This window comes from Microtus pennsylvanicus, chromosome 7 (assembly GCF_037038515.1).
Source record: "Microtus pennsylvanicus isolate mMicPen1 chromosome 7, mMicPen1.hap1, whole genome shotgun sequence".
NCBI classification, from domain to species: domain Eukaryota; kingdom Metazoa; phylum Chordata; class Mammalia; order Rodentia; family Cricetidae; genus Microtus; species Microtus pennsylvanicus.
Window position 1 is genome coordinate 75,837,114 of NC_134585.1, and position 24,180 is coordinate 75,861,293.

The 24,180-nt window shown below is 36.7% G+C and overlaps 1 protein-coding gene across 3 annotated transcripts in view; it reads left to right on the plus strand.

Moving 5' to 3' along the window:
• Sh3glb1 (SH3 domain containing GRB2 like, endophilin B1) overlaps positions 1-23,962 on the plus strand; it is a 29,315-nt gene extending 5,353 nt beyond the window's left edge. The window contains exons 2-11 of one of the 3 annotated variants that reach the window (XM_075981165.1): positions 2,335-2,476; positions 3,331-3,459; positions 6,136-6,269; positions 8,295-8,387; positions 11,864-11,950; positions 13,803-13,826; positions 18,457-18,546; positions 18,981-19,081; positions 22,929-23,157; positions 23,498-23,962. In XM_075981165.1, the coding sequence (XP_075837280.1) occupies positions 2,335-2,476; positions 3,331-3,459; positions 6,136-6,269; positions 8,295-8,387; positions 11,864-11,950; positions 13,803-13,826; positions 18,457-18,546; positions 18,981-19,081; positions 22,929-23,157; positions 23,498-23,605 (1,137 nt within the window). In that variant the 3' untranslated portion in view covers positions 23,606-23,962. The remainder of the gene's footprint in view (positions 1-2,334; positions 2,477-3,330; positions 3,460-6,135; positions 6,270-8,294; positions 8,388-11,863; positions 11,951-13,802; positions 13,827-18,456; positions 18,547-18,980; positions 19,082-22,928; positions 23,158-23,497) is intronic. The other 2 variants (XM_075981166.1, XM_075981167.1) reach the window with 2 other exon arrangements.
• Positions 23,963-24,180: the final 218 nt, after the last annotated feature.

Here is a 24,180-nt window from a genome sequence, read left to right on the forward strand (position 1 = left end):
TTCTGTTATTAATCTATTCTTTGAAAATCTAGTCTTAGTTACAACAGATTTCTCTAAGGAAATTAATATTTAATATGTATAAACATGGCAGGTAAGCTGCTCCTTCCTCATCGATGCCATCTCTCTGAACTCCTCTCCCAGGCTGGCACCCTGCTTCTTCCAGGCTCATTTCTTCCTCAGTGAAGATGTCCCCTATTCTCCTGTTTTCTCCTCTTCCATAGCTGTTCCTCTCTACTTAGATTTATTACGTCACTCAGAAAAAAGTAGAGTCGCCTGTGTTAGTTTTCTGTTGAGCATCTTTAACCCTTTGCAGTGCTTACACTCTGATTAAGTTTTGTTTCTTCCCTACAAGAGTGTTAGATTCTTAAGAACAGAAACTTTGCCTGTTTTGTTGGAAACCTAAATGCTTACCCTAGTTAGTACTAGTTAGTAACTAGCATGTGTGTGTGTGTGTGTATATATATGGATATACATACATGTAGGAGAGGACCTACTGCTACAAGTTGCTCTCATGACTGCCACATATGTACATACGCATGCACACATACACTAAATAAAATGTAATTTTAAATTTTTAAAGAAAGACTAAATATTTGTTGAAGGAATGGATGGAGTAAAGGAACAACTGGCATATATTTTAAAAGCTAAAAGAAGTTTTTCTTGATAATCCTTTAAAGATGATGTTCATCTAAGTGTGTTTCCTTTGTCTCTGTGCTTTCTGAGTTTTACCTCAAATTTTAACATATAAAATTCTAATATATGCCTCTCCAAAAGATCTGCTGCTTAGACTAAGTAAAGAACACTCTCAGAATGAGAGTGCAGTTTACATGGCTGACCTCAGGATCAGGGGCTTGCCATTATTGCTGCCCAGTTCTTAGTTACAAACGTACTGCCTGCGTGCAGTATATGGCAAGTTTGGAGGTCTCAAGGAAGTAGTTGGTCTCTGGCCCTATATAGGCTCTTTAGTAAAGAATATGAGTACCCTTCAGCTAAGAGTGCTGATAATCTTTTAAAGTATTAAGCCAGGAATAGTAAGGCCCAAGGAATGGATATAAGACTCAGAAAAATAAAGCAAAAGAAAGGATTGTAAGTGAGAGGAGAGAAAGGTAGGCATTGTTTTATTAGCTAACCACCACATCTGGATTTTTCTACAGTAAAGGGCAAGCGCCATATATTCTAGAAGAGAGCTACAGATGGTGCAGCACTTCAGATATCACATCTGGTGGTTAGTTGAAAGTACCCAGAAGGCGCCATATGAACAGAGACCTTTTTTTCTCTATTATATAGACACTGCTGCCTTTCCTTAGCCACCATCACAGCCATATAATAAGAATGGGTATGTTGAATGTATCCAACCTCATTTTCTGACCTTTAAAGAGAACACCTCCACTTGGGGCCTTGAGAGATGGCCCAGTGGATAAGAATACATAGTAACCGCTCTTGCAGACCGAGGACCTGAGTTCCCAGCACCCATGTCTGATGGCTGACAACCCCCTGTAACTCCAACTTCAGGGATCAGTTACCCTCTTCTGGACTCTGGGCACCTACACTCATGTATGCACACACACATATACATATTTAAATTTGTTTAAAAAAATAAGTCTTATAAAAATACTTCTTCTGTGTGAATGATGTAGCAAATATAACATATTAAACACCTTGTTAGAACATACCCTGAAGAAACAAACCTAAGTGATGCTTGCATAGGTCCCATAAATGTGTGACTTGGGTATGATTCAACTTATAAGTAATAAATAAGTCAAAATTTAAATATTTCAAATTTGAATAGCAATTAGCAGGTTCTAAGCAGATACTTTTTTTGTAGACAGTCTTTCTTAATCCTCAGAATGCTTATGATTTGGGAAGCTGAAAAAAGTCAAAACCATTTTGAGCTACACAGTGAAACCCTATCTCAAAAAGAATATAATATGTTGTATCACTTTTATAAGAAAGAATGCAAAACAAAAACTACTGAAAAGTTGCCTGTGTCAATTAGCATACATATAGTCAGGATCTGAACTCAGATTTCACCAGTTCAAACCTCAGTCTTGTCAGGAACGTTTATGTACCAAGAAATTTAGAATTCACATCATGCATGTTAACAGAAGACATAAGATAGTCATCATAAGTGCTGTAGTAAGAAGGTGATGAATTACCATAGGCATGCTCACACACAAAACTTTCATAAGTAATGGTTTACAGATAAGCCTGGAGTGTATCTGTTTATATGCTTAGGATTATTTGGATTTCAATTTGATTTCACTTATTAACAATTTCCTAGCATATATTTGAGCTGTGTTTATATATTTATACACTTATTTTAAATAATCACAGTTCACAGAAGAGAAGCTTGGTCAAGCAGAGAAGACAGAATTGGATGCACACTTGGAAAACCTCCTTAGCAAAGCCGAATGTACCAAAATATGGACAGAAAAGATAATGAAACAGACTGAAGTGCTTTTGCAGCCAAATCCAAGTAAGATATTTGCTTCTCGTCCGCCCTACGTATTGCTGGTAAACGTTTTTAAGGTTGAAAGTACAACTTGTATTTCCATTACTGTTTCAGGACCTTTTTTTTAAAAAAAGAAAAAGAAAGAAAACAAAAAACTTTTCACTGTCATTTAGGAAGACACCAAACATTCACTTGTGACTGCCATGTACCTGTGTGCATGCACGTGAGCACAAGTTTTAGGTCATACTGTTGTTGGGTCCGAAGACTGCTCCCAGGCAGAATGCTTGTATCCTTCAAGCTCTGTGTCTGTGTTTAGACTCTCTGTAAGAGAGAATTAATACATGTTCATGATAAAACATGTCAGATATGGCTTCTATAGCTGACTAGCCTGATTTTATTTAAGATGATGAACATAACTTAAGAGTAGATTAAAGGCAGCTTCACTGGATATTAAGTTTATAATTCTTCTTCTGAAACTTAAGATCTCTGAGTATACCCAAATAACAAGTTTAACTTGAGAATGTTTCTGTACTAAGGTATATTACCAGGTTTCTGAACTATAAACTTTTAGAGATTATATAATAGTCAACATATAATTATATATTATTAAATTTAAAGGTATATACTTGAATAAATGCTAATTTTACATTTTTAAGAAGTAGACTGGAAGGGGAACAAACTTCTAAATAATTCTGCTTTTTTGAAATAATTGCTGATTGATTTAAAATTCTTTTCATTTGTTTTGGTTTGGGGGGGGGGAAGGTCTTCACTGTATAATAGAGGCTGGCCATGAACTAGAGTGTCCCCCCTCCACCTCCCTAGTACTGGAGTTACAGGTCTGTCTTTTGAAACACTGGTATTTGTAACCTTTCTCCTAGATGCCAGGATAGAAGAATTTGTTTATGAGAAACTGGATAGAAAAGCACCAAGTCGTATAAACAACCCAGAACTTCTGGGACAATATATGATTGATGCCGGGACCGAGTTTGGCCCAGGGACAGCTTATGGTGAGTGAAAGTGGAAGGTTCGGAAAGGAACCATTTTCACATTTAGATTTCTGATGTTTAGAGATGTGAGCGTACAGTAGAGCCAATTTTAACTTTATTATGTTAAAATTATGATGAAAAAATAGTTACTTAGAACATTCACATCTTAGATCTTTTAGGTCTAAATGTTAAATGAATTCATGTTCTTACTAGCTTTCATTGCCTGTATTATAGTAGAAATTATTGTGATGACTTACATTGAAACTTTGAGTGCTTATTGGTATTAGAGCACTTCACATGCTAAGTGTTTGACCAGACCATATTGCTTCTAACCTCTGCAGTGTTAGCCCAGGTGTGTAGTAGTCGTCCTCTGGGTACATAAATGCGCTGCATTTCTAGTTCATGTTTTCCGTCACTGTTTACAGGTAACCCAGCTTGTTAGTTCCTGGACCAACTTGTATTACATTGGACGTTTTTTGTTGTTGTTTTATTTTGCTCTGTGTACATGTATGTGACTGTGTATGTCTATATGAATGTGTGTGGTGTACATACCACAGTGCTTATGCAGAGATCAGAGGACAGCTTGAAGGAATTAGCACTCTTCTATCATGTGGGTCCCAGGAATGAAATTCAGCTTGTCAGGCTTGGCAACTCTGGCCCTACACAGACCACAAAGTTCCATGTTTCTATTATCAGACCTAATTTTCTTATGACATAGCACTATTACAGATTTCTGTGTTAATATTCTGTTTGTGTCAGAAGGAAACAAACCTAAATATTATTTAATGCCACTAGTTGACTGAATATATATATGTAACATTGAATATTTACAGTATATTCTTTGTAATTCTAAGTCTGAGAGATCTGAAATGATTAACTTTGAAATTAAAGTGTGACTGCTAATTTTAGAGAAATTTCATGCTTTATTGCTTGCTTGTTCTGAGCTCATACAGAATCTATTACCAGAAAATAGTGGCCAGAAATTAGTATCCTAGGCATTGGTCTAAGCACAATATAATATATTTATTATTTTGGTAAATCCTCACTTTTTGTGTCTTTTGGAGTTTTGAGACAAAGTTTTGCTATGTAAAATTTTTAATAGTATAAATTCTATTGTGCCCATTTTAAAAACAAGGAAATTTAGGTTTGAAGATGCTAAATAATCTGTAACCACCCTGATAACAATTCAAAGGCAGTTGTCTGTATGTAGGGACAGGAGCTCTTAACTCCTTAATAATGTGGATCTAATCCCATTTTAACATAAAAGGATTAAGATCTAAAGAACCCAAGTTTACTAGAGGTAGAATTGGAAATAGAATCCTGATCACGTGCTCTTTCTGTCTGCTCTAACTCTGTTTAAATATCTGGACTAAACTCTTGTGAAACATGAGCCTGCCTGTCTTCCTTCCTTCCTTCCTTCCTTCCTTCCTTCCTTCCTTCCTTCCTTCCTTCCTTCCTTCCTTCCTTCCTTCCTTCCTTCCTTCCTTCCTTTCTCTCTCCCTCCTTCCTCTCACCTTCGGTCCTTCCCTCCCTTCCCCCTCCCTCCTTTTCTTTCTTTCTTTTCTTTCTCTCTCTCTCTCTCTCTCCCTTTCTTTCTTTCTTTCTTTCTTTCTTTCTTTCTTTCTTTCTTTCTTTCTTTCTTTCTTTCTTTCTTTCTGAGGGAGAAAGAGTTTCTTTTGGCTCACACTTGCAAATTACAGCAACAGACCCCTAAGAGAGATGGTTCATGCATCTGTATTAGAAGCTGAGATGAACACTAGTTAGTGCTCAGCTCATCCTGTATTTCAGAGTCTGCAGTCCCTGCCAGGGAGAGTTGCACTCACAGTGAAGATGTGTGTTCCTTCCTCAGTTAACACAGCACAGGCACACCCAGACTCTGTCATGTTGACACTTAACACTAACCATCACCCCTAGCTTATGATAACAAAAATGAATGAATTTCACATAAAGCTTTGTAAATGTCTTCAAGCATTCTTGGTTTGATGTGGTGTTTCCTGTGAGCCATGTGATAGTCTAGTGAATTCCAAAGGTAGAGCCCCTTGTTATAGGAATAAAAAGCAATCAGAGGTCCATGGGTGCTCCAGTACCTCCACACTACCCCTAGTGCCTCAGTGTGAGCTTCTTAAGATGTAAACTCTAATTTGTGTATATTTCAGGTGTGTATGGATACAGAAACAGGGCAGATTATGATTGATTTGGTCTACTTGTTAAGTACTTTAAGTTTTGTATTGGGCTATATCCTCAGGCCAGCTTTGTGCCTTCCATGTATCTGTGCTCTTTGATCTCACTGTTAGAAATTATAGTTATGGCTGGGCAGTGGTGGCACACACCTTTAATCCCAGCACGCGGGAGGCAGAGGCAGGTAGATCTCTGTGAGTTTGAGGCCAGCTTGATCTACAAAACTAGTTCCAGGACAGTCACCAAAGCTACAGGGAAGCCCTGTCTCAAAAACAAAACAAAACAAAAAAATTATAGTTATCATGTGCTAGGCAGTTAGTTCATCTTCGTCATTTTCATTTAGATATTTACTTTTAATTTGCTTTTTAAATAAGTATACCTTTCAAGTAATCTGTTTGATTCTGAGTTAAACAAGCTGACAACTAACTTGAGCAAATCAAATAGGTAAGTTACATATTAATTTTCTAACATTACTAGACAGAGCTTTTATAAAACACACAAATTTTTGTTCTTTTGCAGGTAATGCCCTTATTAAATGTGGAGAAACACAGAAACGAATCGGAACAGCTGACAGAGAGCTGATTCAAACATCAGCCTTAAATTTCCTCACTCCTTTAAGAAACTTTATAGAAGGGGATTACAAAACAATCGCAGTGAGTTGGGAAATATTCCATTTGTCACGTAATTTAGATTTATGCTTAGTTTTTAATGGATAATCCTAGTGCTGGTAAATGTTGCAGATTAAAACATTTAAATACCCCGAACAGGTGCATATTCATCCAAACATAAACCTCAAAGAGCTATTAGAAACAAAATCTCCATTTTTCAGTCCTGCATTGTTGTTGATATGCCTGTGCATTGATTTCCATGCATTCCCACCTCTCAAATCTGTGGTGAATTTGTTAGCATTCAGGCACACCTAGCCCACCCTTTGGAGACCTGGCAGAATGCATCACCTCTGTGCGCATGCCTCGTAAGCAGGCAGTACCCTAACCTGCTGTGTGGTCTCTGTGCACATGCACTGTGCTCTTCCCTTTAAAAGGCACAACCCTTCTCTCTCTTCTCCTCTCCGCAGCCCCCGCCCACCTCTCTGCCTCTGTGTTTCTCTTAGTCTCTCTGCCTCTCTATACCTCTGTGTGTGTGTCTCTCTCTCTGTCTCTCTGTGTCTGTCTCTCTGCATTCCTGTATCTCTCTCTCTCTCTCTCTCACCCCCCACGAGGCCGCTCTGCACTCCCCTCCCCCCCCAATAAAGAAACCCTGCACATGAGTGCTGTCTGTTTAGCATGTCTCTCTCTCACCCACCCTGAGGCCCCTTGGCTCCAGTGCACCAAGGTCTCTCTCCGTTTTACAACAGAAATTCCTGTAATGGTTATGAAAACAAAGTATCATTATAGTATACTTGCATATTAATTTAAACTGAAACTAGAAACCTATTAATTCGTTCTGCTTCTATACTTTTGAGTTATTTATAAACAACAGCCTATACTAATTATTTCTGCTCCTGTACTTTATCTGTGTGTTCCAGGAAGTGTATTATTTTTAAAATGTTTATTTCATAAACATTTATGTTGTCACTTTCTTTCTAAATTTAATCTGTTAGTCCATGAACTTGTCTTATTTCTGACAGAGAAGGACGCTGTTAACAGATATTTTTCCATAAGACTTTCTCAGTGCCACTCACTGGTATACATACAACCACAAACTTTAATTTGCATATTCTGTTCTACAAAGTGTCCTAGAAGTTTCAGTATGCTTAATCATTACTTCATCTCTATATACAAAAGTAGTTTGGGCTTGACCTAAATTGATATAACTAAGAAAGATACTAGCTTAAGCCAAGAATATGGCTCAGTATGAGAGTACGTACCTAGCATGAAGACTGGGGTTCAGTTCCTTCCACTAAAAAAATTAACATGTCAGTAGAATGAAATCTGATATATGGAATATAAAAATTAAGAAAACAGACTCAACTATATTTAGTATAAAGCATTATACAGTAACTTGAGTTATGTTTATGTGTTATTTTGTCTATAAAATTGAAATTCTGTTTCAGAGTAGTCGAGTTACATTTGTTGCTGTAACATAGTAAAAACAGCTAGGGCTTCACAGAGCCTTGTCCTAGACCCCTCTAACAATCTGAAACAGCTTCTTACCCCTAGCCACCTCTGACACTCAGCCAAATGGCTCTCGGTTGTGGGAGCTAGACTGCACTGTAGGATGGTTAGCAACATCCCTGGCTTCTGCCAAGTAAATGCTGTTTTAACACCTCCTAGTTGTAGCATCCGAAGATCGATAGTGCCAGATGTTCTCCAGAGGGAAACCTGGTGGGAGGGAAACATACAGCAAGATATTAAAACTAATACACCTTTATTTCTGGGGCATCTTTTCCAAATTCCTTGGATTCAGAATCTGGAATGTCTTGAAGTAGTGTTAAAGGGGCAGGTAAGGGAAATGTTGGATATAACGTGCCTATAATCGTAGCATTCAGAAAGCAGAAGCAGGAGTATTGCCACAGTTCAGGGCCTGATCTGGTCTACATAGTGGGTGTCCTATCTCCAAGCAAAAAGGAAAGATACCTGTAGGATGTCCTTATGAGCTTACATACATCCTCCATGTAGGGTGATTTTTTTAAATGTGGATAATTGTAGCTTTACTTTGTTCTTTTTGTTTATTTGTAGAAAGAGAGAAAACTATTACAGAATAAGAGACTGGATTTGGATGCTGCAAAAACGAGACTTAAAAAGGCAAAAGCTGCAGAAACTAAAAGTTCAGTAAGTAGTGTATGTTTATCTGTTTCTAATAGAAAAATACTTTGGCTTAATAACTTCAAAAGTATTTTACTAGTACACTGTTTAAGGTATAGACTAGACTATGGCATTTGGAGTGTATTTTTGTCTTGAAAGAGACTGATGAGAACTAAATACATCCAAGTAAATACAAGTGGTCATTATCGAGAGGCATTAGCCCCCAACACTGAGGTGGTACTACAACTGCTCTGTGCTTCATTCCTAGTGTGCATGGCTAATAGGCTTTTTAGGAAAATAATTATAGTAGGAAATGGGAGAAGATTTTAATCAAGATGAAAATGAATCAAGTTTGAGAATATTTGCCTATGACAAAGTAATTTTCTTTCCATATCTAACTCAAAATAAGTAAAGGAATTATCATCAAGAATAGTTCCAAAAGATTGAATAGTATTAGCTGGGCTGTGGTGGCGCACGCCTTTAATCCCAGCACTCTGGAGGCAGAGGCAGGCGGATCTCTCTGAGTTTGAGGCCAGCCTGGTCTATGAGAGCTAGTTCTAGGACAGCCAGCACTGTTGCACAGAGAAATTCTGTCTCGAAAAACCAAAAAAAAAAAAAAAAAAATTGAATAGTTTCCCTCGTAGCTTGTTCAAAGAGGAAGAAACCCATGTGGATTAATAAGTTTTGCTATAAAGCCGGGCGGTGGTGGCGCACGCCTTTAATCCCAGCACTTGGGAGGCAGAGGCAGGCGGATCTTTGTGACTTCGAGACCAGCCTGGTCTACAAGAGCTAGTTCCAGGACAGGCTCCAAAACCACAGAGAAACCCTGTCTCGAAAAACCAAAAAAAATAAATAAATAAATAAGTTTTGCTATAATTTTTTTAGAAAACCAGCCTTAAAATAGTTTTTAAATTATCTATTAAAATGATAGTCAAGTGCTTTTATGTATAACTTTTACTAAGTAGTTTTAGTTTTAAACTTTAGTTTAATAGGCATGCTGTCTATATTTTCATTCTATTATATGCAGCACTTAAATTAGATTTAAATTCTAACAGTTTGAAAAATAGTATAAGCGAGTGTGAGTTTGTTAGAGGAATTAACATTTTAATTTGAGCTTAGGGATGTGTTTTGTTAAGAGGCATAATATCTGGACTCCCCACCACAACCACAATCATTTTATAATAAGCATATAGTTACAATGCTAGTGATGTTGATAGTTTTCTTTGGAAAAAGAAAGGTTGAAAATTGCTCTGTGGTGAAATTGGTGCTTTGTATTAGCTACCGCTAGGGAAGGGCTAGCTTTGATAATGCAGATTTGCTCTCATTTCCATGTCTCCATTTATCATGACATCATTACCACAGTGTGATTCCCCTTAAGCAAGCTATCTGTAAAATTAAAATTTATAAGAGAATGCTGTAGATAGCAAGAGACCCTACTGGTTTCTAGTTGTTAAGATAAATGAATTCGTTTGAATTTACTTTAAGATACAAATTTTATAATTAGGAAAGTCTTACCAAGAATCATTGGGAAAAATTATCTAGAGTAGAAAAAACTTTGATGATTATGGAATAAGAATAATATTACCAGGCTCCAACACAAACATTTATTTAACAACCACTATGATGCTTCTTTATGATGGCTGCTTTTCAACCTAGAAAAGTGCCGGAAGCACAGATCCAGCTGTAACTGCCCTTTGGTGTTACTGGCGTGTGGCACCACTGCAGGATGCGTAGGAACTAAGTAGAGTCGCCTTCTGAAGAGTGATTCTTCTTGAGACATCTGGAAAAGTTGTTGGCAGTTGATACAGCCATGAAATTTCATGTTCAGAATTAAAAGATGATACAGGTGTTATATATAACCCAGCAATTTATGTAAAGGTTTTTAGAATTACTACAATGAACAATCAAATTTATCTGTAGACAAATAATGAAGATATTAGCCCAGACAAAAATTTGTTCTTACTTTTTTCTCAATGATTCATTCTTTTCATTCTTTTTCAGACATTATTGCCTTAAGTCTGAATTACTTTTTGCCCTGTCTTTCAAGTAAATGAAAATGATACAGACCACTGGTAGTTTTGCTTTTTATTTACTTATTGTTTTGCTTTTTTTTCTGATACTTTTCTTGTTGTTGAGTTGGCAAGTACCCTAAATATTGTTTAATTTCACTGTTTGTTTTGTTTTTTAATGTGGATTATTTTGTGACTACCCATTTCTGTCCTAGTGAGGTCTGGAGCTAGGTTTATTCTACTTTCTAAAATGCGTCCTTTACTGTTTTCCTGTTGTTGCTCTTATAATTCACTTTGTGAGATGTACTCTAATACAAAGTTCATTAATAGTGCAAAAATTTCTGCTACCCTCAGTTCACAAATTTTTAGATTAAACTTTTTGATGATTTAGCCCTATCAGTAAAAAAGTTTTTGACCTACCTGTGTCTAGTATTGACTAATTTATGTCAACTGGTTACTGTATTGAAGAAAGGTAAAACAACATCACAGGCGTTTCCTAAAATATGCCGGCTTAGTGAAAAAGGAAATGAGTGGTTTGTTGATGCAGTAAGACTTGTACTGAGAGTGTGACCTAGCTAGAGACTACTTGCCCTGGAGTCTATTCCCTGCATTACAAAATAAATAATAATGAAGTGAAATAAGCCAGACATAGATACACCTATAATTCCTCTGCTACGTAGTGATGTTGAGGCTGGCATGTGATGAATGAGACACGTCAAAAAAAAAAAAAGTAAATAAGTTTGCCAGAATCAAGAAAAAACTTGAATTAGTGCATCTAAATTATATTTGGTAACTTAATATTAGTTTTTTAAAATTTTAATGAGAAAAAACGCTGTTTTTAGTGTTTTCTAGCATTTAAAGGAATCTGAGAAAAATGGTCCTTCAGGTAATTCACATAACGTATGTTCTCTCCGTGGACATCTAAATCTTTGCCCTGTAATCCTAGTAGGTTAGAACACTGTCTGCACCCTAACTTTACCTGTACGCATTTGCGTTTTAGACTTATTAGAATTACAGGGACTGTGTGACTTTCATACTTATGAGGAAGATCTGGCTGAGAACTGAAAGAGGAAATGGTTAGAGATGCCAAAAATACACAGCATAGAAATGAGGTTTTAATAGGAAGTTTGTTGGTATAAAGTAGGCATTTACAGATGAAAATTTAATTGTGTTAGTTAATTTGTAATTTTTAAAGAGGTATGTTTCTCCCAAACAAGTCTGGTTTGAAATAAAATACCAACTTTCTTTTATTTTGAAAATTCTTTATCTTTGGGTAGGCACCGTTATATGAAATAGGTAGAAAAGCAAATACAGTTTGTTCGTTTTTTAGCTAGAAAGAAGAGTAGCTCATTAATGCTTTACTGTACAGAAGTGACTTGTTGTGGTGTGTTCATAGGTATAATGTGTTCTTTAATGCTTTACTGTACAGAAGTGACGTGTTCTGGTGTGTTCATAGGTATAATGTGTTCTTTGTCTCCCACCTATGCACTTAAGCAACTAAACTCCGCCCGCCTTGAAGGAGATAGCATTATGGTAAATTTCTCTTACATGCTCAACTTCCTGCATGTAAAATGGCTGAAGGTTTGTTGGCCTACTGTGTTTTCTACATCTTCAGTAAAATGCCTTCTCTTGCTATTAGCTACATGTAGAAATCTAAGTAGCTAAAGTTAATTATTGATTTTGTCTGGGGGGAAAATGCCACTTGAAGTGATACTGAAACCTGAAGATCTGCCAAATTTGTAGGTCATGTTAAAACAGATTTTAAAATCATTGGTGTGTATAAAACAGATTTTAAAATTATTGGTGTATAGTGCTCTTTTACATTTAGCAGAGATGGTAGTTTAGTGTTAGTTTACTGCAGTTTCATTGTGCTACTTGTAGCAGTGAAAATCACCAAGATTTACCTTACTTGGAAAACAGTAAAAGTATACAAGTTAACTTTGTTTTTTGTTTAATAACTTCAATATTTACCATATTGTTATTGAAATTCAATATAGAATTTTTTTTTCTGCCATTCCAGAATGAGACAAATTCCCATGGCCATGGCTATTCCATATCCAGTGCAAACTCACTTAAAATTTCAGAGTAGTGATAGCCTGGAATAAGAGAATGAAAGTTGTTTATAATAACTAATGTACACATTGAGCTCAAATTGAAGAAAGTTTTGAGATGTTACATTTATTTTGGTTTTTACTTTAATAAAATTATGTGAAGATAGGAAAAGAGTTAATTCATGTTAGCCTCTAGCAATTTATACTCCTTGGAGCTGGGTACATGGTTCAGTCAGTATAGTGCTTGCCACGCGCTCAAGAGGACCTGGGTTTGGGTTCCCAGCACCCACATAAAAAATCCATATATTGCAGTACATATCTACAACCCCAGCACTGGAGGCCAGGGTAGAAATGGGAAGGTCCCTAGTGCTAATTGGTAAGCTCCAGGTTCAGTAAGAGACCCTGGTCAAACGTAAGGTGGAGAGCAGACTAGAGAGACACCTAAAGTCAATCCCTACCCTCTACATATGCACCACTACCACCACCCCATCATGCACACGCACACACACATGCAAATTAATTCTTAGAATTATAGTATAAATAAGTTACTGCTATTTAAAGTGATAAGAAATCAATAGTCTACTTAATAATGGGTCATTGATTGTTTTTATTCTATTAGCATTGAATTAAAATATGAAGAATAAACCTGATGTTTTGGAATTTGCCTTTGTTCCCAACTATTAATTTTTGAAGTGCTGGCTAAATTACAGCTTTCGTTATATAGCAAGAGAACGTATTATTTATTTCCATTTTCCTATCTATAGGTAATTGAAAAGGGTGAGACTATTTCAGTTATTTTTAATTTTGTATAAATTAGGTTTTCTTTTGTCCATGGTAAAAATATCTTAAACAATTTGCAAAACTTTGCTTGATTTATTAATAGCATTTGTTTTACAGTCGTTTATCATCTACTTATATTAAGATCTTTAACTGGCAACCTTAAATTTATATTTCAAATTGATTGTTTCTAAAAAAAAATAGTTGTATCAGTAACATTCAATGTCTATATATCCTTTTATTTACTAAAATTTTAGAATTTATACCTGAAAGAAAAGTTAGAAATCATGCAGTTCAAACCTCTCATTTTACATTAGAGACTCTGTCGGTTTTCTATGAAAGGTCAGATATTCTCAATTTGCGAAAACTTAAGTTATTATCTGTAGAGTTATAATATTTTGAAGTTGGTAGTATTGATGCATATAAAAGGCAGACTTCAAAATATATTCAGCTATACTGACTTATATTACTATTGTGTTCACTTTATAAGGGGGAGACTATGCCATTTAAATTATATACATTTTTTTATACTAAGTTGTAGGAAATGTTAAATTCCAACTTCATTTCATGCTCTAAAATTCTCTCTAATTTTTAATGCTGGCTAGATTTGGGCAGAGGAAGTGACAAAAGTAAGTAAAATTTTAAACTATAGATCATGAAACAAGAGTTTAATTGATAATCATTCAATAAATGTTAAATGGACACGAGCCTTGGAGCCACTCACAATTATGGACTATGTTGCAATTATCAGGTTTGTTTACTGTTAGCAATTTCACACAGCAGTGCAATTGAGCTCCAAAGATGCTGTATATACCATGGGGAATCCTCAACAACAGTTAAGCAAGTGGCACTGTATTAGTGCCTTGCTAGAAGACAAGTGAAATACTTGATTTATCCATTGACAATTATTTTTTCAAATGTAAAGAATACTGAAAGTTGTGACCGCCTGTCTTCAGAGAACTGGGTTTTAGGGAAGTAAAGATAGTTCTCTTGAGCATCAAAATGAAATTTTCTTTCACTTTAGTAGAAAATGTAAATTTTATACCTGTAAAATGTATAGTTCATAGCTGCATAACAAATAATTTTATTTATAATCAACATCATAATTACATTTTCATCATTGTACAGTGTGACAGATCTTTTGGTTTTTTTTGTCTTCTCCCTTAGTGTCATACTGCTACTTGTAAAAGCTCACCAGTCTGTTACTATCTCTCACTTTCTCTTAGCTGGGAAAAGAAATTAAATAGGAAAAGTATAGTTTTAGTGCAGATTCATTTCCAAAGTTAGTTGAGGTCTTCAGACATTGTCCTTGACTCCCCATTCTCAGACTTACCAAAGTCTGCATTCCAAATGAGGATAATGTTAGTAATTGAGGGTGGGATATTTACATAGCGTGGTGAGCCTTGATTTTTATTCTATCACTTAGAAAATTGCTGATTCTACAGTGTGTTTCATGCATAGTTTGTTGAACTATTGATTGTGTGGCTTGGCAGTGCAGTGTGAAATGCTTGACTTAAGATCTCATCTTCCTGTGTGGAATCTTGATCAGCCTGAGTTCTTTTGAACCTCCAGCATGGAAAGAACGCAGAATATGTGAGAGAATAGAAGTTGAGCCATAAAATTGGGCTGTAATAAAAATACCATGACCAAAAAGCAACCTAAAGTAGAAAGTTGATTTTGACTCACAGTTCGAGAGGGAGAGTCCATCATGTCAGGGAAGGCATGGCAGGGCAACAGGAGCAGTCTGATCACATATTCAACCAGTCCTAGGAAACAAAGAAAGAGAAAACAGGAAGTGGGGCAAGGCTATAGACTCAGAAAGCTCACCACAGAGTTGTACTTCCTCCAGCAAGGTGCACCTTCTAAATATTCCATGACCTCCTGTCTTAGGTTTCATTCCTGTGAAGAGACAGACACTGCACCGGTGGCAACTCTTATAATGAAAAGCATTCAATCGGGGGTGCTTACAGTTTCAGAGGTTTAGTCCATCGTCTTCATGGCAGGAAGCATGCAGCATGCAGGCAGGCTTGGTGCTGGAGAAAGAGCTGAGAGGTCTACATCCCGATCTAAAGGCAACAGGAAAGGCAAGACACTGGGCCTGATTTGAGCATCTGATACCCAAAGCCCACCTCCAATGACACACTTCCTCCAACAAGGCCACACTTCCACTCCTATGAGGGGGATATTTTCATTCAAACCACCACACCTCCCAAAATAGCATCACCAACTTTGGACTGTTCAGTACATGAGCCAGTGAAGGACATTTTTCATTCAGACCACCACTTGGGGCATCTTTCCTTAGTACAAATTCATAAAAAATTTATGTCTACAAGACTGAAAAGTAAGCTGGGCAGTGGTTGGTTGCTCACGTCTTCAATCCCAGCACTCGGGAGGCAGAGGCAAGCAGATCTCTGTGAGTTTGAGGCCAATCTGGTCAACAAGAGCTAGTGCCAGGACAGGCTCCAAAGCTACAGAGAAACCCTGTCTCAAAAAAAAAAAAAAAAAGACAAACAAAACCCTGAAAAGTAGGGGAAATTTATATTTTAAAAAAATGTATTATATAAGAGTATATGGAAGCATAGTAAATTTGCCTAAAGATTTGAGTTCTTTTAGTATACTTTAACTTCTATCATTTTATAATTTAAAAAAATGTACAGAATTCAAAACTTTATGTTCCTAAAGACCTAACCTAAGCCCATATGTAAGTAGGTAGGTCAGCCAAGATTGTTAGAGCAAATCCTCAGTAGTATGATGAGCTTTTCTAGCATATAGGTACTGGATTGTGATACCACCACCTGATAGCTTGCACATTTTCCAAGTTACATCTTAAAGGATCTCTTCCTGTACACCAACCCATGTTAAACTGTCATAATAAATAGGTAGTTTGCTAGCAGTAATTAGATGGTCTTTTCCCCACTAATCTTTACCTTAATAGTAAATTAAGTCAGAAAGAAAAAAGACACTCTAGAAGATCAATGATTATTGGTAAAATTCATTGTCTCTAAGCCTCTCTTCTTTGTCATTTGTTGTTCATTAAACTGATGATTGTTGTTGGAGAGGCCACCTGTTCATTTCCTGACCTCCCAAACTCCTGAAAAAAACCACACAGAAACTGTATTAATTAAATCACTGTTTGGCCTGTTTGCTGTAGCTTCTTATTGGCTAGCTCTTACATCTTAATTTAACCCATCTCTGTTAATCTTTGTATTGCCTCGTGGCTGTGGTTTACCGGCAAGGTTCCGGCTTGTCTGTTCCTGGCAGCGGCTATATGGTGTCTCCTGACTCCGCCTTCTTTCTCCCAGCATTCAGTTTAGTTTTTCCCACCTAGCTCTACTCTACCCTATCACAAGCCAAGGCAATTTTCTTATTCATTAGCCAATCAAAGCAACACAAATACATAAGGACTTCCCACATCAGATGATGCTTATTATTTGCTATGATATTGGTCAGGTAGATAGACAGTTCAGGACATTTGACTATTTATAGCAACCTTGAAGTTATACTGGAGCTTGTTGAAGAGATGAGGCTCATTCCTGCTGTTTACTTTCTCAGAATCTCAAGTATGGACAGTGCAGTTTGACTCTCTAGGCTTCATAATATGGTGCTGTTCAGCTGAAGTTAACATTAAATTTTTTCAGACTTAGAAGACTAATGCCATGGCTTTAATGAGATGAGCTAATACTGTCTTTGTTTCCTTTTCTGGCCATTACAGCATTGTCATCATTTCAAGTCTCATGTGTCTTGCTCACTTTCAGCTGACACCTAAGCTTGTCATTTCTTTATGTTTGTATGCAAGTAGTCATGTTAGTACATCAGACTGTACTTTGACAAACACCTGTGTGCATCCAGCCCACTTTACCTTTGAAGTTCATTTATTTTGATTTCCTGGAGGTTTTTCTATTAAGAAAAGCTATTTTGTAGTCCATCAAGCAGAACAAGTGTGACCTGAGGTGATGGATAAGGTGTTTTTTATGCCTTCTGGGAAAAGAACACTGATTCTTTCCATGAACTTTTTTCTGCTTCCTACTGCCTTCCAGAGAAAATTGACTTTAGGCCTCTTTAAGTATTTGGTTTGACTTGAAGTTAATGTATTAACTTCAATTATTGTGTAATACAATTCAAGCTTATTTTTATAAATCTAGTCTAGTGATCAGTGTTTACTTAGTCCCCCTCCCCGAGTTCTGCCACCAGTAGGATGTTAGATCAACAGACTAACAGTGCACTTCTTTGTTAGTTGGCTTATGGGGTCACTTTTGTCACCAAAGAATAAAAGAAAGAAGGCTATGGGAGGAAAGGGTTTGACCTTGCTCTAATACATCTAAGAAGTGATGTCAGTTGTCTGCCTTTGGGTCACTATGCTGGAGACTCACTAGTGATGGTTTCCAGTAGTGGAGTTAAGCTTGTTGTTTCAAATAAACTGTGAAGTTTAATTTTTCCTCCTCATTTTCCTACCAGCTACTTCTAACCAAAGTTTTGACATCTTTAATGCCAGGATTTAGTATATTTAGATTTTGTTAACTTTACAGTAAACTGTTTTGTTCCTGCACCAAATAGAAGCCAGCAGCACCACCTACTTCTCCTTTCCAAAGTCAGCGGCTGGATCTTGGTGACTTGAAGAAGAGTATTTGTATCATCAAATCAGAGTCTTAGTAGACTTCCTTTTCCTTGAGTCAGTGTACTAGCACATTGAAGACCAGCCATAACTGCTAGAAAACTTTTAAACCCTAATCTTAATAAATAATGCTCCTGACTAAAGCCTATTGTACATACTTTAGAGAGAAATTGTAAAAGAAAGTTAAGTTGTAAGACAAGTTGTCTTAGCAACAAGTGGTTATTAACTAAACACAAGAGGTGGAAATCCTTTGGCTTTGAAATTGAAGACTGTTGTTAACTTTAAGTATGGGGGAGAAAAGCACACAGTAATAAATTGGAATTTTTTAACATAATATTGTTTTATACTTATAAAACTATGTATGGTACTGAGGATTTTATAAAAAATACTAGAAAAGTATAAGGTATCATGACTGTCATAATATGTCTTCAGATGTAAAGCTTTGGCATGAGTCAGGTGTGGGTGAGGAATAAATTCTGTTCATTGTGTTTGGTGACACAATTAGGAAAACCAGTTAAGGCACACACACACAGAGTTAGGGAATCTTCAAATTCTTATTTGGAGTATATTGGGGGGATTTTTGAGGGGTCCTGTGTAAAGTAAACTAAATCTTCTAATGAGATCCTTAAAGTGTATTCTGATTTAAGTCTGAACAGGAATTACGAATAACTCAAAGTGAATTTGATCGTCAAGCAGAGATTACCCGACTTTTGCTAGAGGGAATCAGCAGTACACACGTGAGTATTGAATCATTCTGAACAAAAGACGCTGAGACAGCACTTAGGCAGCTAAGGAGTTTGTGAAGTTAAAGGCACCCTGAGCTACATAACAGACACTGCCTTTAAGGAAAGCTTCTTGCATAGTTATCTATCAAGGAGAGTTTGAAGTGTGAGATTTTAGAAGCAATCTGAAGAAATATTTAAATTTTATATATCATCACCCATTTTGCCCGTTTCATAAATCTTCATGTTGCTTCTTCTTGGCTAAACAAAGTTTGTCAATATATTGTTCACCAATAATTAGGCCTAATAAACCTGATCGGAATATGAGCATTAATCAGCTTTGTAGTAGGATACTACAGGTTACCTCCCTTGTGACAGTATTATCCTTTGTTCCTCCTGGCTTGTGCCATTTGAAGAACTGAGAACTGACTGTAACTTTTCCATTGCAGGCCCATCATCTCCGCTGTCTGAATGACTTCGTAGAAGCCCAGATGACGTACTATGCACAGTGTTACCAGTACATGTTAGACCTCCAGAAACAACTGGGAAGGTAGCAATTTCCTTTTCCTATATGAAAGTCATGTGGGTCAAGTGGAGACTGGAAAGGAGGCTCAGTGAGTGAGCACTAAGCCCACAAGCAGGAGGACCTGAATAAAGCAGACTCAGCAGCATGCATCTATAATCCCAGCTCCCTGACAGCACCGTGATAGGCAGAGACAAGAAAAGCCCCACTTCTGGGCCTGGGAACACAAGACTTACAGGGACACAGGGTTCGCAGGAACATGAGGTTAGCAGGGACATTAGGGAGAGCACTAGAGAAGAAAATGAATGAAAGCAAAGCATGACACGTATTCATGAAAATGCTGGGATAAAACTCGTTACTTTGCACAGTAACAACACAAAAAAGACTTCTTTTTTCAAGTCCTGATGAAAGAAGTTCACATGTTTTCATTTTTTATGTGTGAGGCTGGTGAGCTGGCTCAGTGGGTAAAGGCTCCTGCTGCCAGGCCTGATGGCTTGAGTTCAGTTCCCCCAACCCACATGGTAGCTGGAGAGAACTGGCACCTAGAAAGTGTCCTCTGACCACTACATGCCCACCTTGGCGCACATACATGCACACACCACAGAAAATAACTGAAATTTAATAAAAAATATTTAAGATTTTTATCTATAATCCAATAGCAGGGATGACAATGGAAAGAGTTAAGGATTTTATTAGTTTGTATACAATTCCTTTTTGTTTTGTTTTGTAATTATCAGACTTTTGAAGTAACAGAAATCAATTTTACCAGAGATGAGAAAATAATTAAGGGAATAATTTTTTAGTGCTATTTAAAGTAGATGTATTTGAGACTTAACTTTTCTCTTACTACTGAATACTTTTTGCTGTTAGTTGAAGAAGATAAGTTCAGCTACATTAATACTTTGTTACCTTAAAGGTAAGTTAATTCTTCATATTAATTTTGGAATAATCCAAAGACCTCGAGCCCCTTACATAATTATTTCAAGTATGATAATATACTTAAAAGCAAAATAGTATATAAATCCCATAGTTGAGTCAGTTAATTCTCAAATATTTATATAACATCTACCTTAGGCCCCAAGTACATTCTGGAGTTATATCAGCAAACAAAACAAGCTAGGTACTTGCCCTGGTGGAGCTCACGTTGTAAGGTGACATTGGAGATAATATAAAGTCTAAGCAGAGCACCAGCTATGGATAGAGCAGCCATATAAAATGGGAAGGAGCAGGGTGTTGTGAGGACATCTATTTGTGGCCCAGCTGCATCTAGCTGAGTTTTCCTAGTGGAGTTATTTTACTGGGAGACATGTAGATGAAGAATAAGGCAAGAGAATGTTACAGGCAAACCAGGGTACAGAGGAAAGAGAAGCAGCAAGATTCTCTTTAAGTAATCACCAATACTTCATTCTAGTGAAAGCATAGCAGTTAATGGAGGAAGGAATTGGTTGTAAGGCTAGAGAAGTTGACACGGTTGCCTTAAAAGTAAACCGTTAAAAGGTGTTTGGCATTTATATAACCATTAAGAGGAGTAATAGGTGAAAAGGAAAACATTAAAATACTATTTCAAGAAATACTGTTTAAAAGAGTCACTGCCATGTCCATTCTGAAAACTTATCCTTCAGATTTAGGCCTAGACCAAAGTTAGCCAACATCACAAAAGCTAATTTTAGATCTTCAAAATAAACTGTAGCCTGTTATTTTTAGATCTGGTAGTTATGCCTAGTTTACATCTTACATTCTTAGTGTTTTATTAGTAGTATTCGTGTCTGAAGGCAGAGCACTTTAAGCCTGAGGAATTGTAACAGTTCCTTCCCACTGTGCCCTGATACTCTGGAAGTCCAGCAGATGGGCTGTGCTTGTTAACCATTCATACTTAATTCTCTTAAAGCCACCAAGTCCTTGGCACTCAGCCACTCAGACAGAGCTTCATGGCTGGTACTGAGGTGAAGCACTGTACAAAGTCAAGCCAGCGCTGTTCTGGTGAAGACAGCCCATCCTGCCTCTGCCTCCCATTAAGGACCAGTGACAGAAGTGGAACCCTTTCGTCGAGATACATTTTCCAAGAGGGTCAGATGTCATGGCACATGTCCAAAATCCCGGCAACTGCTTATTCAGCTTATAGTTACTGAAATTAATAAGGTCTTGATGGGAGTATGAGGAGGCATAGCAACTGGGATCTCGTGTAAAATCGACAAGAGGTTCATGGACATAGGAGGCTAAAGTTTTGAAGAATTGTCTGTATGTATGGCTATTAGAATCACCAAGAATTAGGATGTAGTATCATTTAGTGTAGTCAGGAATTACATTTTAGAAATAAACATATTCAACAAAAGGTGGTGGACAGTATATAGTTAAAATAATGTGAAGGTGGGGCTGGAGAGATGGCTCAGCGGTTAAGAGCATTGCCTGCTTTTCCAAAGGTCCTGAGTTCAATTCCCAGCAACCACATGGTGGCTCACAACCATCTGTAATGAGATTTGGTGCCCTCTTCTGGCCTGCAGACATACAGACAGAATATTGTATACAACATAAATTAATTAATTAATTTTAAAAAAACTTAAAAAAAAATAATGTGAAGGTCTGGAGAGTTACTTCGAGAAGAGTGGGAATGAGAAGCTTAGGATTCCTACACTCTTCACCTTTAGATCCAGCCATAAGAGCAGTAAAGGAGAGAAACATGGCTTAAGGAAATAAAGTAATAAAGGGGATGTTGCTGGTAGCTGACTGATTTCTTGGTGGCACAGTGATCATAAAGAGAATCTTATCAGACTATAAAGGTGGCTCGTAGTTAAAAAAATTGTTCTTGAGAGGACCCAGATTCTATTCCCAACACCCATATGGTGGCTCAACCATTTGTAACCCCAGTTCCAAGGATCCAACACAAATGTGCGGTGCACATACATGTGTGCAGGCAAAACATTCATACATATAAATCTTAAAAAAAATTAAGAACAAATGTTATTTTTCCATAGGCATGAATTTCATACAGTTTACCAGATGAAAGGCCTTGCATATTTTAATGAATAGATTGACTAAAGCATAAATATGGGCCAGATGTATAACTCGGTAGGAGAGCATCTCACAGCATGCACAGGCCAACTGTTTCAATAGAGCATTGCTGGACAAGCAGTCTTAAAATGCAGTGGAAGCTAGACTGTGTCACTTGTTTGTAGTAAGTGGTTTTTCCTTTTAAAATAATAGAAAAATTAACTCATGAAATTTGCCATATTCTCCTTTTGAGTCTTGCATTTCATCATAATTATCAGTCATACTAAATTAACTTGAACATTTTAATCTCTCAATCTGCATGCCCCTTAACATAATTATAGCATACTTATTATTTGGCTGATAGGAAAATGTGATATATTAGTTTTGTGATAAAGCTCAGGTAACCAGGTATTTCCCAAAAAAATTAAAGAAATTTCATTTTTCCAATACTACCTGCTCTTTAGCTTTTCTTTGTTTTTATTTATTTTGCTTCCTCACAGAGAAGAAAAGAGATTAATATTACTTACATACATACATGCATACATGTGTGTCTATATACATATATACACACACACACACACAGAGCATATGTGTCTTGGCAGCATTTAAGTATCCACACACACTGACCCAGGAAGGAATGTGAGCCAAAATGTTCTTTAAGTCAATAGAGAGAGACAGCTTCGAAGCAAGCCTTCAAGAGTTTTATGTTTGAGTGCTACCCAAGAGGAAATGGGGAAAACAGCCCATACTTCCTCCCTGAAATATCAGTGTCTCTAAGTCTTCCTAGTGGGGAAGTTAGCAAATGGTGCCACCAAGTGGTGATAATGAGAAACTTCAGTCACTTTAAAATAGGTAATTGAGGGTTTGGTTTTTTGTTTTCCAACAGTTTTCCATCCAATTATCTTTCTAACAACAATCAGACTTCTGGGACACCTGTGCCCTCTGCTTTATCAAATGCGATTGGTCCTTCTGCTATGGCTTCAACCGGTAGCCTAGTAATCCCTTCTCCTGCCAACCTCAATGACCTTAAGGAATCAAGTGGAAGCAGGAAGGCCAGAGTGCTCTATGATTATGACGCTGCAAACAGTACTGAGCTGTCGCTTCTGGCAGATGAGGTGAGTGAGTCCCACACAGACACACCCGGTCTGAGACTAGGACAAAGTTGGAAATAATGTATTATGAGTGCTTTGTGAATTTCAGTTGTTAATATTGACACTTAAAATTTTATTATGTATAGTAGATCAGTAGAAATCATGTTTTAAATGTTCTACCTATGTATGAAACTGCCACTGATAAAATCCATAACTTTTCTGCTAAATGTAAAATTTCAGCTAACTGGATGTTTTAAAACCCTTAAATAGTAAAATAATTTAAACATATTTAATATAAATTTGATTTGTTTGCAGTATGCTTGTTTTTAATATAATTAATAATTGGAAATATTATATTTTGTAGGTAATCACTGTGTTCAGTGTCGTTGGAATGGATTCAGACTGGCTAATGGGGGAGAGAGGAAATCAAAAAGGCAAGGTGCCAATTACCTACTTAGAACTTCTCAATTAAATAGGGAGACCATGAAAGATTGCCCCTCTTGACACCATATTTATATACAGTAACTCTAAAGCAGGTTTAAGTATCTTTCATGTTAATGTCATAAGGGACTAAAAAGGAAAATTCACAAGCCATCAGAAACTGGCAGTTCTGCCAATAAAATCGCATGGTTAATACTTCATTACAGATTTATGTTAGAGATTTCATGACAAGAATGTTTTCTTACACAGTTCTCTTTCTACCAAGGTTTCACTAACAAGCAACTTCTACTTTTGAGCCCCAATTTAAAAACAAAAGGATTGTTTTCTACTGAATTTTTCATTAACGGCAAACTTTTTCTTTTATGCAAAATAAATTTATTATGCATGATTCTAGTGACTCATTTTTTAGGTAAATAGCCAAAGAACAAAGTAAAAACTCACATTTACCTTGTGCCCAATAGGAATCAGATGACTTAAATACTGTGCGTTAGTGGGGTCTCCTGGCTTTGGAGTTTTGTTTTCATTTGGTTTGGGTTGGGTTTATTTTTAAAGCACTACTTGAAAGTCTCTTTTAAACCTAAGTCCTCGAAAAATATTACTTTATTT